This window comes from Rhinoraja longicauda, chromosome 44, assembly GCF_053455715.1.
Source record: "Rhinoraja longicauda isolate Sanriku21f chromosome 44, sRhiLon1.1, whole genome shotgun sequence".
Lineage (NCBI taxonomy): Eukaryota > Metazoa > Chordata > Chondrichthyes > Rajiformes > Arhynchobatidae > Rhinoraja > Rhinoraja longicauda.
Genome location: NC_135996.1, coordinates 4,175,553 through 4,193,024, shown reverse-complemented (window position 1 = coordinate 4,193,024; position 17,472 = coordinate 4,175,553). Strand labels below are relative to the sequence as shown.

Below are 17,472 nucleotides of genomic sequence, written 5' to 3'. Positions count from 1 at the left end.
ACTCCAGCACTTTGTGAAATAAATACCTTCGAATTGTACCAGCATCTGCAGTTATTTTCTTACGCTACCTTTATTCAGCCAGAGGGTGGTGATTCTGGAATTCAATAGACAATAGGTGCAGGAGGAGGCCATTCGGCCCTTCGAGCCTGTACGCACCGCCATTCAATGTGATCATGGCTGATCATTCTCAATCAGTACCCCGTTCCTGCCTTCTCCCCATACCCCCTGACTCCGCTATCCTTAAGAGCTCTATCTAGCTCTCTCTCGAATGCATTCAGAGAATTGGCCTCCGCTGCCTTCCGAGGCAGAGAATTCCACAGATTCACAACTCTCTGACTGAAAATGTTTTTCCTCATCTCCGTTCTAAATGGCCGACCCCTTATTCTTAAACTGTGTGTGGCCCCTGGTTCTGGACTCCCCCAACATCGGGAACATGTTTCCTGCCTCTAACGTGTCCAACCCCTTAATAATCTTATACGTTTCGATAAGATCTCCTCTCATCCTTCTAAATTCCAGTGTATACAAGCCTAGTCGCTCCAGTCTTTCAACATACGACAGTCCCGCCATTTCGGGAATTAACCTACGCTGCACGCCCTCAATAGCAAGAACGTCCTTCCTCAAATTTGGAGACCAAAACTGCACACAGTACTCCAGGTGCGGTCTCACTAGGGCCCTGTACAACTGCAGAAGGACCTCTTTGCTCCGATACTCAACTCCTCTTGTTATGAAGGCCAACATGCCATTGGCTTTCTTCACTGCCTGCTGTACCTGCATGCTTCCTTTCAGTGACTGCTGCACTAGGACACCCAGATCTCGTTGTACGTCCCCTGTTCCTAAATTTGTACCAGCATCTGCAGTTATTTTCTTACACTACCTTTCGCCAGAGGGTGGTGATTCTGGAATTCATTGCCACAAGATGGCGGTGGAGGCCAAGTCAATGGGTATTTTAAAAACGGAGACGGATACAAAAAGCAGGAGTACCTTAGCAGGACGGGCAGCATCTCTGGAGAGAAGGGGGGTGGGTTTCAGGCTAAGACTCTTCTTCGCACCGGATTCTTCCTTTTAGGGTCTCGACCCGAAACGCCACCCGTCCCGCTAAGTTACTCCAGCACTTTGTGTCTGCCTTCCTGCAGGTGCTTGATTAGTACGGGTGTCAGGGGCTAGGAGGAGAAGGCCGGAGAATGGGGTTGAGAGGGTGTGACAGGCAGTGAAGGAAGGTGCAGCAGGCAGTGGAGAAAGCCAATGGTATGTTGGCATTCATAGCGAGGGGATTTGAGTACCGGAGCAGGGAGGTTCTGCTGCAGTTGTACAGGGCATTGGTGAGACCGCACCTGGAGTATTGCGTACAGTTTTGGTCTCCTAATCTGAGGAAAGACATTCTTGCCATAGAGGGAGTACAGAGAAGGTTCACCAGATTGATCCCTGGGATGGCAGGACTTTCATATGAAGAAAGACTGGATAGGCTCGGCTTGTACTCGCTGGAATTTAGAAGATTGAGGGGGGATCTTATAGAAACTTACAAAATTCTTAAGGGGTTGGACAGGCTAGATGCGGGAAGATTGTTCCCGATGTTGGGGAAGTCCAGAACAAGGGGTCACACAGTTTAAGGATAAGGGGGAAGTCTTTTAGGAACGAGATGAGAAAGTTTTTTTTCACACAGAGAGTGGTGAATCTGTGGAATTCTCTGCCACAGAAGGTAGTTGAGGCCAGTTCATTGGCTATATTTAAGAGGGAGTTAGATGTGGCCCTTGTGGCTAAAGGGATCAGGGGGTATGGAGAGAAGGCAGGTACGGGATACTGAGTTGGATGATCAGCCATGATCATATTGAATGGCGGTGCGTACAGGCTCGAAGGGCCAAATGGCCTACTCCTGCACCTATTTTCTATGTTTCTATAGTTCAGCCATGATTGAATGGTGGAGTGGACTTAGTGAAAGACCTGGATAAGAGAGGATGTTTCCACCAGTGGGAGTGTTGGAGGGAGGCACGGTGGCGCAGCGGTAGAGTTGCTGCCTTACAGCGAATGCAGCGCCGGAGACTCAGGTTCGATCCCGACTACGGGCGCCGTCTGTACGGAGTTTGCACGTTCTCCCCGTGACCTGCGTGGGTTTTCTCCGAGATCTTCGGTTTCCTCCCACGCTCCAAAGACGTGCAGGTTTGAGGGTTAATTGACTGGGTAAATGTAAAAATTGTCCCTAGTGGGTGTAGGATAGTGTTAGTGTGCGGGGATCGCTGGGCGGCACGGACCCGGTGGGCCGAAGGGCCTGTTTCCGCACTGTATCTCTAAATCTAAATAAAACAGAGGGCATCACTCCAGAATAAAAGGACGTTCCTTTAGAAAGGAGATGAGAATGGATATTTTTCATGCAGAGATAGATAGATTCTTGATTAGTGCGGGTGTCAGAGGTTGTGGGGAGAATGCAGGAGAATGGGGTTAGGAGGGAGAGATAGATCAGCCATGATTGAATGGCAGAGTAGACTCGATGTGTTCAAAAAGTCTACAACATTCAATGTGTGGACGCTGAGAATTGTACAAAGTGTTTTTGTTTTATAGACAATAGACAATAGGTGCAGGAGGAGGCCATTCAGCCCTTCGAGCCAGCACCGCCATTCAATGCGATCATGGCTGATCACTCTCAATCAGTACCCCGTTCCTGCCTTCTCCACATACCCCCTCACTCCGCTATCCTTAAGAGCTCTATCCAGCTCTCTCTTGAATGCATTCAGAGAATTGGCCTCCACTGCCTTCTGAGGCAGAGAATTCCACACCTTCACCACTCTCTGACTGAAAAAGTTCTTCCTCATCTCCGTTCTAAATGGCCTACCCCTTATTCTTAAACTGTGGCCCCTTGTTCTGGACTCCCCCAACATTGGGAACATGTTTCCTGCCTCTAATGTGTCCAATCCCCTAATTATCTTATATGTTTCAATAAGATCCCCCCCTCATCCTTCTAAATTCCAGTGTATACAAGCCCAATCGCTCCAGCCTTTCAACATACGACAGTCCCGCCATTCCGGGAATTAACCTAGTGAACCTACGCTGCACGCCCTCAATAGCAAGAATATCCTTCCTCAAATTTGGAGACCAAAACTGCACACAGTACTCCAGGTGCGGTCTCACTAGGGCCCTGTACAACTGCAGAAGGACCTCTTTGCTCCTATACTCAACTCCTCTTGTTATGAAGGCCAACATGCCATTGGCTTTCTTCACTGCCTGCTGTACCTGCATGCTTCCTTTCATTGACTGATGCACTAGGACACCCAGATCTCGTTGAACTCCCCCTCCTCCTAACTTTTGTGTGCTTTTTTTTGTTATCAACAAAGTTTATGTTTGGTGGAACAAAATGGCCTCTTAATGTTGTTACGGTTGGTACCTGCCTCGACGACCTCACCTGGATTTAGGGTTGCCAACTATCTCACTCCCGAATACGGGACAAGGTGACGTCATCGCCCCACGTGACCTCACCCAGCCAGCGGCCACGTGCTCCCGCTCCACTGATGGCGGCCGCCCAGGCCGGGAGGCGGGTTGCTATGCAACCACCGTCAGGCGGCACCCAGGCCTCCGGGCCTACACTGTCTGGAGGTAGACACTAAATGCTGCCGTATCTCAGCGGGTCAGGCAGCATCTCAGGAGAGAAGGAATTGGTGACGATTTAGATTTAGAGATTCAGCGCGGAAACAGGCCCTTCGGCCCACCGGGTCCGCGCCGCCCAGCGATCCCCGCACACTAACACTATCCTACACCCACTCGGGACAATTTTTTTGTTACATTTTACCCAGTCAATTAACCTACAAACCTGTACGTCTTTGGACTGTGGGAGGAACCCGAAGATCCCGGAGAAAACCCACGCAGGTCACGGGGAGAACGTACAAACTCCGTGCAGACGGCGCCCGTAGTCGGGATCGAACCTGAGTCTCCGGCGCTGCATTCGCTGTAAGGCGGCAACTCTACCGCTGCGCCACCGTGCCGATTTGGGCCGGGGCCCTTAGTCTGAAGAAGGGTCTCGACCCGAAACGTCACCCAATCCTTCTCTCCCGAGATGCTGCCTGACCCGCTGAGTTACTACAGCATTTTGTGTCTACCTTTGATTTTAACCAGCATCTGCAGTTTTTTTCCCGCACTGTCCGGGCCTACACTGTCTGGGCCAAGCAGGCCTCCCAACCTGTCCAAGACAGTTCAGCAGGGACCTTGTTTTCTCTACACTACTTGTTCCTCCACCATATAACCATATAACCATATAACAACTACAGCACGGAAACAGGCCCGTTCGGCCCTACCAGTCCACCCCGACCACTCTCCCTGACCTAGTCTCATCTACCTGCTCTCAGACCATAACCCTCCAATCCCCTCCTATCCATACACCTATCCAATTTACTCTTAAATAATAAAATCGAGCCAGCCTCCACCACTTCCACCGGAAGCCCATTCCATACAGCCACAACCCTCTGAGTAAAGAAGTTACCCCTCATGTTACCCCTAAACTTTTGTCCCTCAATTCTGAAGCTATGTCCCCTTGTTGGAATCTTCCCCACTCTCAAGGGGAAAAGCCTACCCACGTCAACTCTGTCCGTCCCTCTCAAAATTTTTAAAACCTCTATCAAGTCCCCCCTCAACCTTCTACGCTCCAAAGAATAAAGACCCAACCTGTTCAACCTCTCTCTGTAGCCTAAGTGCTGAAACCCAGGCAACATTCTAGTAAATCTCCTCTGTACCCTCTCCATTTTGTCGACATCCTTCCTATAATTTGGCGACCAGAACTGCACACCATACTCCAGATTCGGCCTCACCAACGCCCTGTACAATTTCAACATCACATCCCAACTTCTATACTCGATGCTCTGATTTATAAAGGCAATTTTCATATCATCCACAAACTTGCCCACAAAGCCTTCAATCCATACTTTCTTAGCCAAGTATGTTTGGCAACATGCGAGGGATTTCATTTGCCCTACAGTCATAACAATAAGGAACAACAGGACGCAAAAAATACATGTTAACACGAACATCCCCCACAGTGGCTTCTCCACATTCCTCACTGTGATGGAATCTCCTTCAATCTCCTTCCCTTCTTTGTCCGCCCGCGGTCGGGGGCCTCGGGCCTTCCGTTGACGGGACGATCTTGGCTCCCATAGCCTACGGTCGGGCCTTCCTCGTCGGGGCGATCAAGCTCCTGCATCGAGGAGGAATCTCAGGGCGATCTACCCCGGATCGGGGCCGGTCGAACCTCCTGCGGCTTTTGGAGCTTCCCCACGTCAGTCTCTACCCGAGACCATGAGCTCCTCGATGTTGAAGTCCGATGCTGGAGCGCCGATCCCAGGCAAAGGATCGCGTGGTGGGGCTCAAAGTCAGTCCCCGAGCAAGGCCGCCGGCTCCACGGTGCTAGGCCGCAGAGCCACCGGAGGTACGATCCGGAAAACAATCCCATCTCCGGCAAGGTAAGAGATCGGAGAAAAAGCTTCGCCCGACCCCCTTCCCCCACGTAAAACAAACCAGAGAACATCAACACAAACTTTTGAAAAATAACAAAAGGCTTTGAAAGGGAGAGACAATAGACAATAGGTGCAGGAGGAGGCCATTCGGCCCTTCGAGCCTGTACGCACCGCCATTCAATGTGATCATGGTTGATCATTCTCAATCAGTATCCCGTTCCTGCCTTCTCCCCATACCCCCTGACTCCGCTATCCTTAAGAGCTCTATCTAGCTCTCTCTTGAATGCATTCAGAGAATTGGCCTCCACTGCCTTCTGAGGCAGAGAATTCCACAGATTCACAACTCTGACTGAAAAAGTTTTTCCTCGTCTCAGTTCTAAATGGCCGACCCCTTACTCTTAAACTGTGTGGCCCCTGGTTCTGGACTCCCCCAACATTGGGAACATGTTTCCTGCCTCTAACGTGTCCAACCCCTTAATAATCTTATACGTTTCGATAAGATCTCCTCTCATCCTTCTAAATTCCAGTGTATACAAGCCTAGTCGCTCCAGTCTTTCAACATACGACAGTCCCGCCATTCCGGGAATTAACCTGGTAAACCTACGCTGCACGCCCTCAATAGCAAGAATATCCTTCCTCAAATTTGGAGACCAAAACTGCACACAGTACTCCAGGTGCGGTCTCACCAGGGCCCTGTACAACTGCAGAAGGACCTCTTTGATCCTAAACTCAAATTAGGAGACCAAAACTGCACACAGTACTCCAGGTGCGGTCTCACCAGGGCCCTGTACAACTGCAGAAGGACCTCTTAGTGACGGACTTGGCCAAATCACTAATCTACAACGTGAAGAGTAGAGATCCCAGCACCGAGCCTTGCGCAACTCCGCTAGTCACTGGCATCGACCAGGAAAGCCCCCCATTGTTGCCACTCTCTGCCTTCTGCAATTTGGCTTCTCTTAATTAACGACAAACCTTTTGAGTTTGCTGTAGCCAATTGCCGACGACTTTCTCAGTAGCTAAAATCTCTCAATTAACGACAAACCTTTCTAGTTTGCTGTGGCCAATTGCCGACGACTTTCCCAGTAGCAAAACCATTCACAATCTGAACTTACGATAGGGTAACTCAGCAGGTCAGGCAGCATCTCTGGAGAGAAGGAATTTGTTTATTGGCAAAATGCTGGAGTAACTCAGCAGGTTTTTATTCACAATGACGAGGGTCTTACCTTCGTTGTCTGTTTCTAAGGATCTCGGCTGAAACCACGTCTACCTCCTGACGAGGAACCACAATGTTCCCCGGGGACTTCTTCGGGAGGTCGGTCTCAAGGGGACCGACTAGAGCTCAATTTTCTCCCTGTCTAGTCCCGGTAACTCTGCAAACTCTTACTCAGTCCCCTGTAGTTGGTCCCAGCGAGACCCTACCGACTAGGCCAATGTTGAAGTTCGTTTCTTAAAACAGACGACAACATGAACAGTTAAAGGTAAACCAAGCAACGTTTTAATTACGGTCAGACGGGAGTGGGGGGGGTCAAAGCTAAGGGTCAATACTAGGTTAATTCCCGGAATGGCGGGACTGTCGTATGTTGAAAGGCTGGAGCGATTGGGCTTGTATACACTGGAATTTAGAAGGATGAGGGGGGATCTTATTGAAACATATAAGATAATTAGGGGATTGGACACATTAGAGGCAGGAAACATGTCCCCAATGTTGGGGGAGTCCAGAACAAGGGGCCACACAGTTTAAGAATAAGGGGTCGGCCATTTAGAACGGAGATGAGGAAGAACTTTTCCAGTCAGAGAGTGGTGAAGGTGTGGAATTCTCTGCCTCAGAGGGCAGTGGAGGCCAGTTCGTTGGATGCTTTCAAGAGAGAGCTGGATAGAGCTCTTAAGGATAGCGGAGTGAGGGGGTATGGGGAGAAGGCAGGAACGGGGTACTGATTGAGAGTGATCAGCCATGATCGCATTGAATGGCGGTGCGTACAGGCTCGAAGGGCCGAATGGCCTCCTCCTGCGTCTATTGTCTATTGTCTATTGTCTATTGTCCCCTTGGTTCCACTCAAAGACACCGCATTTCCCCCAGCATTTATTATACAGAATTGGCAGCAAGAATCTTTAACACAACATTTCCTGCCCAATATTTTTATCACTCTACTGATATAAAAATGTTTCACACAAAGTCATCTTCTTCTTGCATTTGAGGTGGCAGAGGTTATGAAGCTGATTCTGCTGCCTCTGTTTGTTGTCGTTGGCCTGACTGGAGATCGACAACGTGAGCCCCACACAAGGTCATTAGGGCAGGCAGTGACTAGTGGGGTACCGCAAGGCTCGGTGCTGGGACCAGCAGTGACTAGTGGGGGTTCCGCAAGGCTCGGTGCTGGGACCGCAGTGACTAGTGGGGGTACCGCAAGGCTCGGTGCTGGGACCGCAGTGACTAGTGGGGGTACCGCAAGGCTCGGTGCTGGGACCGCAGTGACTAGTGGGGGTACCGCAAGGCTCGGTGCTGGGACCGCAGCTATTTACAATACACATTAATGACTTGGATGAAGGGATTCAAAGTACCATTAGCAGATTTGCAGATGACACAAAGCTGGGTGTCAGTGTGAACTGTGAGGAAGATGCTATGAGGTTGCAGGGTGACTTGGACAGGTTGTGTGAGTGGGCGGATGCATGGCAGATGCAGTTTAATGTGGACAAGTGTGAGGTCATCCACTTTGGTGGTAGGAACAGGAAGGCAGAGTATTATCTGAATGGTGTCAAGTTAGGAACAGGGGACGTACAACGAGATCTGGGTGTCCTAGTGCATCAGTCACTGAAAGGAAGCATGCAGGTACAGCAGGCAGTGAAGAAAGCCAATGGCATGTTGGCCTTCATAACAAGAGGAGTTGAGTATAGGAGCAAAGAGGTCCTTCTGCAGTTGTACCGGGCCCTGGTGAGACCGCACCTGGAGTACTGTGTGCAGTTTTGGTCACCAAATTTGAGGAAGGATATTCTTGCTGTTGAGGGCGTGCAGCGTAGGTTTACTAGGTTATGTCCCGGAATGGCGGGACTGTCGTATGTTGAAAGACTGGAGCGACTAGGCTTGTATACACTGGAATTTAGAAGGATGAGAGGAGATCTTATTGAAACGTATAAGATTATTAAGGGGTTGGACACGTTAGAGGCAGGAAACATGTTCCCAATGTTGGGGGAGTCCAGAACCAGGGGCCACAGTTTAAGAATAAGGGGTCGGCCATTTAGAACTGAGATGAGGAAAAACTTTTTCAGTCAGAGAGTTGTGAATCTGTGGAATTCTCTGCCTCAGAGGGCAGTGGAGGCCAATTCTCTGAATGCATTCAAGAGAGAGCTGGATAGAGCTCTGAAGGATAGCGGAGTCAGGGGGTATGGGGAGAAGTCCAACCCATTAATAATCTTATACGTTTCGATAAGATCTCCTCTCATCCTTCTAAATTCCAGTGTATACAAGCCCAGTCGCTCCAGTCTTTCAACATATGACAGTTCCACCATTCCGGGAATTAACCTAGTGAACCTACGCTGCACGCCCTCAATAGCTCAAAATAAGGGATGTCCCGGCTAATACGGGACAGTTGGCAACCCTAGTAACAGCGGGAAGTTTGTATTGGGGAGTGGATGTGAAAATGGGATGTGTGGTTGGCCTGGGCTCGGTGGAGCAGAGTGTCGAGCCAGTTTGGAGAGAACTCTACCTTGTTTTAAGTCACAAGGGAACAATGGGTTTAGAAGGGGGCAGATTCTGTGGCCCACAGATCGGAGTGTGGAACGACATTAATATCTCAGCAGATCTCGTGGAAGTGGGGGGGGGGGCGAACGTGGACAGGGGAGAGGAGGAGGGGAGGTTCGAGGAAGGACCACGAACATGGTTCTGCTGACGAGGCGGGAAGATGCCAGATAGGAGTCGGAGGCGATCGAGGGAAAGGGGAAAGAACAGGGAGAGCAGGAGGGGGGGGAGTGGCGTGGGAGGAGGGGGGAGAGAGGGACGGAGAGGGGGAGGGGAGGAGAGAGGGCGAAGGGGGAGTGGCGTGGGAGGAGGGGGGAGGGAGGGACGGAGAGGGAGAGGGGAGGAGATGGGGGGATGGGTTAGCGTAGGGCGGGGGAGAGAGGGAAAGGAGGGGGGGTGGGAGGGGAGTGTGGATGGAGACGGGGGGAGAGGGGGAAGGGAGGAACGGAGGGAACGGAGGGAGAGCAAGGGCAAGGGGAGAGGGAGAGAGAGTGAAGAAGGTGATGGGGCAATGGAGGAATCCACAGAAGAAAAGCCTCAAAAGGCGAATTATGAGAAGATGCCACACACAAGTATGTGCCAAGAATTAACGGATTTAGTTCCAGGATTCATCATCTAAACATCTGATACAGGAGTCAGGAAGCCACTTCACCACTTCTCCTCCCCCCGTCTCTGTTACCCCCCTCCCCTCCCTCCCCTTCACCCCCTCCCCCCATTTCTGTAACCCCCCCTAACTAGGTTAATTCCCGGAATGGCGGGACTGTCGTACGTTGACAGACCGGAGCGACTGGGCTTGTACACGCCGGAATTTAGAAGGACGAGAGGGGATCTTATCGAAACGTATAAGATTTACTCAGCGGGTCAGGCAGCAACTCTGGAGAATATGGATGGGTGATATTATAGGAGCAAAGAGGTCCTTCTGCAGTTGTGCAGGGCCCTAGTGAGACCGCACCTGGAGTACTGTGTGCAGTTGTACAGGGCCCTAGTGAGACCGCACCTGGAGTACTGTGTGCAGTTTTGGTCTCCAAATTTGAGGAAGGACATTCTTGCTATTGAGGGCGTGCAGCGTAGGTTCACCAGGTTAATTCCCGGAATGGCGGGACTGTCGTATGTTGAAAGACTGGAGCGACTGGGCTTGTATACACTGGAATTTAGAAGGATGAGAGGGGATCTTATCGAAACGTATAAGATTATTAAGGGGTTGGACACGTTAGAGGCAGGAAACATGTTCCCGATGTTGGGGGAGTCCAGAACCAGGGGCCACACACAGTTTAAGAATAAGGGGTCGGCCATTTAGAACTGAGATGAGGAAAAACTTTTTCAGTCAGAGAGTTGTGAATCTGTGGAATTCTCTGCCTCAGAGGGCAGTGGAGGCCAATTCTCTGAATGCATTCAAGAGAGAGCTAGATAGAGCTCTTAAGGATAGCGGAGTCAGGGGGTATGGAGAGAAGGCAGGAACGGGGTACTGATTGAGAATGATCAGCCATGATCACATTGAATGGCGGTGCGTACAGGCTCGAAGGGCCGAATGGCCTCCTCCTGCACCTATTGTCTATTGTCTAATAGAGGCCAAAAGCAGGTTGGTTTATGAGTTTAGTTTATTGTCACGTGTAGCGAGTTTGCACGTTCTCTCTCCCCGTGACCCGCGTGGGTTTTCTCCGGGCGCTCCGGTTTCCTCCCACGCTCCAAAGACGTGCGGGTCTGTGGGTTGATTGGCTTCGGTAAAATTGTAAATTGTCCCCAGTGTGTGTGTGTGTGTGGGATAGTATCAGTGTGCGGGGATCGCTGGTCGGCGCGGACCCGGTGGGCCGAAGGGCCTGTTTCCGAGCTGTATCTCTAAAGTCTAAAGTAAAGAAAAGCTTTGTCGTTGTGTGCGATCCAGTCAGTGGAGAGACAGCACACGATTACAATCCAGCCGTCCACAGTGGACAGACACGGGATAAAGGGGAATAATAACGTTCAGTGCGAGGTCAAGCCCGATCGAGGATAGTCCGAGGGTCTCCATTGAGGTAGACGGGAGGTCAGGACCGCTCTCTAGTTGGTGAGAGGACGGTTCAGTTGCCTGATAACAGCCGGGAACAAACTGCCCCTGAATCTGGAGGTGTGGGAGGGTCTCCACACTTCTGTACCTCTTGCCCCGATGGGAGAGGGGAGGAGAGGGGGTGACCGGGGGTGAGACTGGGCCTTGATTGTGCTGCTGGCCTTGCCGAGGCAGCGTGAGGTGTAGATGGAGTCGGTGGAAGGGGGAGGTCGATTTGTGTGTGTGATGGTCTGGGCTGCGACCACAATTCTCTAGCTGGGACTAGTGTAGATGCCGGCATGGGAAAGTTGGGCCGAAGGGCCTGTTTCCATGCTGTATGCCTCTATGATAATGTGGAGTGGGCTGGGGTCAGGCGGTAGGGTTGCCAACTGTCCCGTATTAGCCGGGACATCCCGTATTTTGGGCTAAATTGGTTTGTCCCGTACGGGACCGCCCTTGTCCCACATTAGGCCCGGGGGGCGCTGGAGGCCCGGACACTGTAGGCCCGGACAGTGTAGGCCCGGACACTGTAGGCCTGGACACTGTAGACCCGGACACTGTAGGCCCGGACAGTGTAGGTCCGGACACTGTAGGCCCGGGCAGTGTAGGCCCGGACAGTGTAGGCCCGGACAGTGTAGGCCCGGACAGTGTAGGCCCGGACAGTGTAGACCCGGACACTGTAGGCCCGGACAGTGTAGGCCCGGACACTGTAGGCCCGGGCAGTGTAGGCCCGGACAGTGTAGGCCCGGACAGTGTAGGCCCGGACGCTGTAGGCCCAGAAGGCTGTAGGCCTGGAAGATGTCGGCCCGGACACTTTAGGCCCGGAGGCCCAGGCGCCGCCTGACGGAGGTTGCATAGCAACTCGCCTCCCGGCCCGGGTGGCCGCCATTGGTGGAGCGGGAGCACGTGGCCGCTGGCTGGGTGAGGTCACGCGGGGCGCGGGGCGGTGACGTCACCCATTGTCCCTTATTTGGGAGCGGGATAGTTGGCAACCGCTAGCTGGCGGCGTGGATACTTGTTTAGGCTCACTCTCTTCCTCTTGCAGCCATCCATAGTTTCCTCCACAAGTACTTCCACACCTCATTCGTGCGGCTGCTGTGGAGCGAACCTTCGGAATTCCGGTTTTCCAAGTTTTTCTTCGGCCTGGGAATAGGATCACTCTTCGGCATCGGTAAGTTACCCCTACCATGAGGTGGAAAGATAGCTGCAGGTGCCCTTCGAGCCAGCACCGCCATTCAATACGATCGCGGCTGATCGTCCACAATCAGTACCCCCGTTCCTGCCTTCTCCCCACATCCCTCGATTCCGAGCTAAATCTAACTCTCTCCTGAAAACATCCAGTGAATTGCCCTCTGTGGCAGAGAATTCCCAACTCTCTGGGTGAAAAGGTTTTTCCTCATCTCAGTCCTAAATGGCCTACTCGATTTATTCACAAAATGTTGGAGTAACTCAGCAGGTCAGGCAGCATCTCGGGAGAGAAGGAATGGGTGACGTTTCGGGTCGAGACCCTTCGAGACCTAAATGGCCTACCCCTTATTCTTCAACTGTGACCCCCTGGTTCTGGACTCCCCCCAACATCGGGAACATTTGTCCTGCACCTAGCCTGTCCAATCCCTTCAGAATTTTATATGTTTCTATAATAAGCCCTCTCATCCTTCTAAATTCCAGTGAATACAAGCCCAGTCGACCCATTCTTTCGTTATATGTCAGTCCCGCCATCCCGGGGATTAACCTGGTGAACCGACGCTGCACGCCCTCAATAGCAAGGACGTCCTTCCTCAAATTTGGAGACCAAAATTGCACACAGTACTCCAGATGCGGTCTCACTAGGGCCCTGTACAGCTGCAGAAGGACCTCCTTGCTCCTAAAGTCAAATCCTCTCGCTGTGAAATATGAGATCGCTTTGCATCCCCATTGAACTCTGCCAGGTCCTGATATCTTTTACAGTCGACCCTGTAGGTGTGTGGGTTTCACTTTAGTTTAGTTTAGAGACACAGCGCAGAAACAGGCCCCTTCGGCCTACCAGGTCCGCGCCGACCAGCGATCCCCGCGCATTAACACTATCCTACACGCACTAGGGACAATTTACACGTACAACAAGCCAATTAACCTACAAACCCGCACGTCTTTGGAGTGTGGGAGGAAACCGGAGATCTTGGAGAAAACCCACGCAGGTCACGGGGAGAACGTACAAACTCCGTACAGACGGCACCCGTAGTCAGGATGGAACCCGGGTCTCCGGCGCTGCATTCGCTGTAAGGCGGCAACTCTACCGCCGCGCCACCATGGCCGCCCGCAGGTTAATTGGCTTCGGTAAAATTTGTAAAATGGTCCCTGGTGTGTGTAGGGGGTCGCTGGCCGGCGTGGATCAGGTGGGCCGAAGGGCCTGTTTCTGTGCTGTACCTTCCAAACTTAACTAAAAAACAAATCTCTAAGGATGTATACCCCTAATCTTCCAACCTACCCCTTTGCTGCCCTTGCGCTTTAAAAATAAAAACCTGCATTTTCTCCCTTCCACCAACCTCCCTTCCATTGACTCAATTTACACCTCGCGCTGCAAGCGGAGGAGTCGCTGCCTTACAGCGCTTGCGGCGCCAGGAGACCCGGGTTCGATCCCGACCACGGGCTCTGTCTGCACGGAGTTTGCACGTTCTCCCCGTGACCTGCGTGAGGGATCGCTGGTCGGCGCGGACTCGCTAGGCCGAAGGGCCCGTTTCCGCGCTGTATCACAAATTTCTTTTACAACGTCCTACAACGCCCCCCCGGGCCTAATACGGGACAAGGACGGTCACGGTGGCGCAGCGGTAGAGTTGCCGCCTTACAGCGAATGCAGCGCCGGAGACCCGGGTTCCATCCCGACCGTGGGCGCCGTCTGTACGGAGTTTGCACGCTCTCCCCGTGACCTGCGTGGGTTTTCTCCGAGATCTTCGGTTTCCTCCCACACTCCAAAGACGTGCGGGTTTGTAGGTTAATTGACTTGGTAAATGTAAAAATTGTCCCTGGTGGGTGTAGGATAGTGTTAGTGTGCGGGGATCGCTGGGCGGCACGGACACGGTGGGCCGAAGGGCCTGTTTCTGCGCTGTGTCTCTGAATCTATTTTTTAAAAAGGACGGTCCCGTGTGGGGACAAACCAATTTAGCGCAAAATACGGGACAGTTGGCAACCGCAGCTGAAAGTCTAAACTAAACATGTTTTTCAGCCTTCTACTTTATGATGGTGGACAGGATCGACCTTTATGAAGATCACAAGATTTATATTTTCTATGGACTATGCAGTAAGTAAACACGTTGCAAATGACCAATGATTCAGGCTGTGTGTGTACGAGTGTGAGAGACCCCTGGGTGTGTGTCTACTGCTACACACTCACACACACACACACACACACACACACACACACACACACACACACACACACATAAATATATGCACACACACACACACACACACATAAATATATGCACACACACACACACACACACGCATGCACACACATAAATATGCACACACAGACACACCCACACACACACACACACACACACACACACACACACACACATAAATATATGCACACACACACACACACACACATAAATATATGCACACACACACACACACACACACACACACACACACATAAATATATGCACACACACACACACATATGCACACACACATCACACACACACATATATGCACACACACACACAGTCACATCACATACACACATATGCACACAAATAAACACACATGTACATATATAAGCGCACATGTATATACACACATACAGACCTATAAACACACACATATACACACACACACTCACACACGGTCACACACTCACAGGCACAGACACAGACAGACACGTACACACAGACAACACTCACACATGCACACACAGGCACAGATGCACATACACATACACACAACCTGAAGTGAAGATTGAACCACATGTGTGTTGTTGTGAGGCGGCCATTTTGAGAAGGCCATACTGTGCCTGCAGCCTGTGTGTGTTGCTGTGGGGTGGCCATTTTGAGAAGGTCATGCTGTGACTGCAGCCTGTGTGTGTTGCTGTGGGGCGGCCATTTTGAGACGGTCATACTGTGACTGCAGCCTGTGTGTGTTGCTGTGGGGTGGCCATTTTGAGAAGGTCATGCTGTGACTGCAGCCTGTGTGTGTTGCTGTGGGGCGGCCATTTTGAGACGGTCATACTGTGACTGCAGCCTGTGTGTGTTGCTGTGGGGCGGCCATTTTGAGAAGGTCATGCTGTGACTGCAGCCTGTGTTGTGTGTTGCTGTGGGGCGGCCATTTTGAGAAGGTCATGCTGTGACTGTGGCCTGTGTGTGTTGTGTTCCTACAGGTGTGATGGGCCTGGGCTGGAGTTTCTCCAGGTATTACCGCTGCGCTGTCCTGATCATGGTGCCAAACGTCTTGGGTGGAGAGGGCCGAAGCATTCTCCTCATCATCCTCATCACCATCGTCATGCAAGGCAAGCGGGAACAGGCCCTTCGGCCCACCGAGTCCGTGCTGACCGGCGATCGCCCGTCCACGCACTAGTCCCACATTGTCCCGCTCTCTCTCATCCACTCCCCACACACCAGGGGGCGATTCACAGAGGGGCCGATCCACCCACAAACCCCCACGGGCACGTCTTTGGGAAACCGGAGCGCCCCGAGAAAACCCACACAGTCATGGGGAGAGAACGTGCAAACTCCACACAGACTGACACAGTCTTTCCGCTGACTGGTTAGCACGCAACAAAAGCTTTTCACTGTACCTCAGTACACGTGACAATAAACTAAACTGAACACACACACACACACACAGGCACACACACGCACACACACACTCACGCTCACACACGCACGCACACACGCACACTCACACTAACACGCACACACACACACATACACGCACACACGCACGCGCACGCACACACACACGCACACACGCACACGCACACACAGACGCACACACACACACGCACACACACACACACACACACGCACACACACACACACACACGCACACACACACGCACACACACACACACACACAAACGTATAAAATTACAAAAGGACTCGACAAGCTAGATTATAGGAAAAATGTCCCAATGTTGGGGAGTCCAGAACCAGGGGCCACACAGTCTAAGAATAAAGGGGAGGCCGTTTAAAACTGAGGCGAGAAAACTGAGTCCCAGCCTCAACTACCTCCTCCGGCAGCTCGTTCCATACACCCACCACCCTCTGTGTGGAAAAGTTACCCCTCAGAATCCTATTAAATCCTTTCCCCTTCACCTTGAACCCATGTCCTCTGGTCCTCGATTCCCCTACTCTGGGCAAGAGACTCTGTGCGTCTACCCGATCTATTCCCCTCGTGATTTTGTACACCTCTATAAGATCGCCCCTCATCCTCCTGCGCTCCAGGGAGTAGAGACCCAGCCTGCTCAACCTCTCCCTGTAGCTCAGGCCCCTCGAGTCCTGGCAACATCCTCGTGAATCTTCTCCGCGCCCTTTCCAGCTCGACGACATCTTTCCCGTAACGCGGCGCCCAGAACTGAAGACAAATGCGGCCTCAACAACGTTAAATGTTTATTAAATTATCCCTCTTATTTCCCTTTATCTCAATTTATTCCACTCCCTCCCTCCCTCCCTCCCTCCCTCCCTCCCTCCCTCCCTCCCTCTCTCCCTCTCTCCCTCCCAACCAAGGTCCTGTGTCGAACATTGAGAAGAACATAGAGGTGGTCAGTGAGTCTGTGGGCTGTACGGTTGAACTACAGATTAACCACACCAAGCGTTTGTGGAAGATAATGCTGCAGCCTCTGAAAGACATTGTTCACAACATGAAGGTGTGGGGCCTGGTCAATGGCTCCCTTCCTCACCCCCCTCCCTCCCTCCCTCCCTCCCTCCCTCCCTCCCTCCCTCCCTCCCTCTCACGTTGCCAACTGTTCCGTATTAGCCGGGACATCCCGTATTTTGGGCTAAATTGGTTTGTTCTGTACGGGACCGCCCTTGTCACGTATTAGGCCCGGGGAGCACTGTAGGCCCGGACAGTGTAGGCCCGGACACTGTAGGCCCGGACACTGTAGGCCCGGACACTGTAGGCCCGGACACTGTAGGCCCGGACACTGTAGGCCCGGACACTGTAGGCCCGGACAGTGTAGGCCCGGACAGTGTAGGCCCGGACAGTGTAGGCCCGGACACTGTAGGCCCGGACACTGTAGGCCCGGACACTGTAGGCCCGCTGCCTCCCTCCCTCCCTCCCACAGCGCGGTGCTCCCTCATCCCCACCATCTC

At 52.1% G+C, this 17,472-nt stretch overlaps 1 protein-coding gene across 1 annotated transcript in view; it reads left to right on the top strand.

Moving 5' to 3' along the window:
- Positions 1–9,670: 9,670 nt before the first annotated feature.
- Positions 9,671–17,472, top strand: part of LOC144612337 (DC-STAMP domain-containing protein 2-like) — a 36,895-nt gene continuing 29,093 nt past the window's right edge. Inside the window, 3 exon segments of the mRNA XM_078431913.1 lie at positions 9,671–9,731; positions 12,225–12,350; positions 15,537–15,679. Of these exon segments, the coding sequence (XP_078288039.1) occupies positions 9,671–9,731; positions 12,225–12,350; positions 15,537–15,679 (330 nt within the window).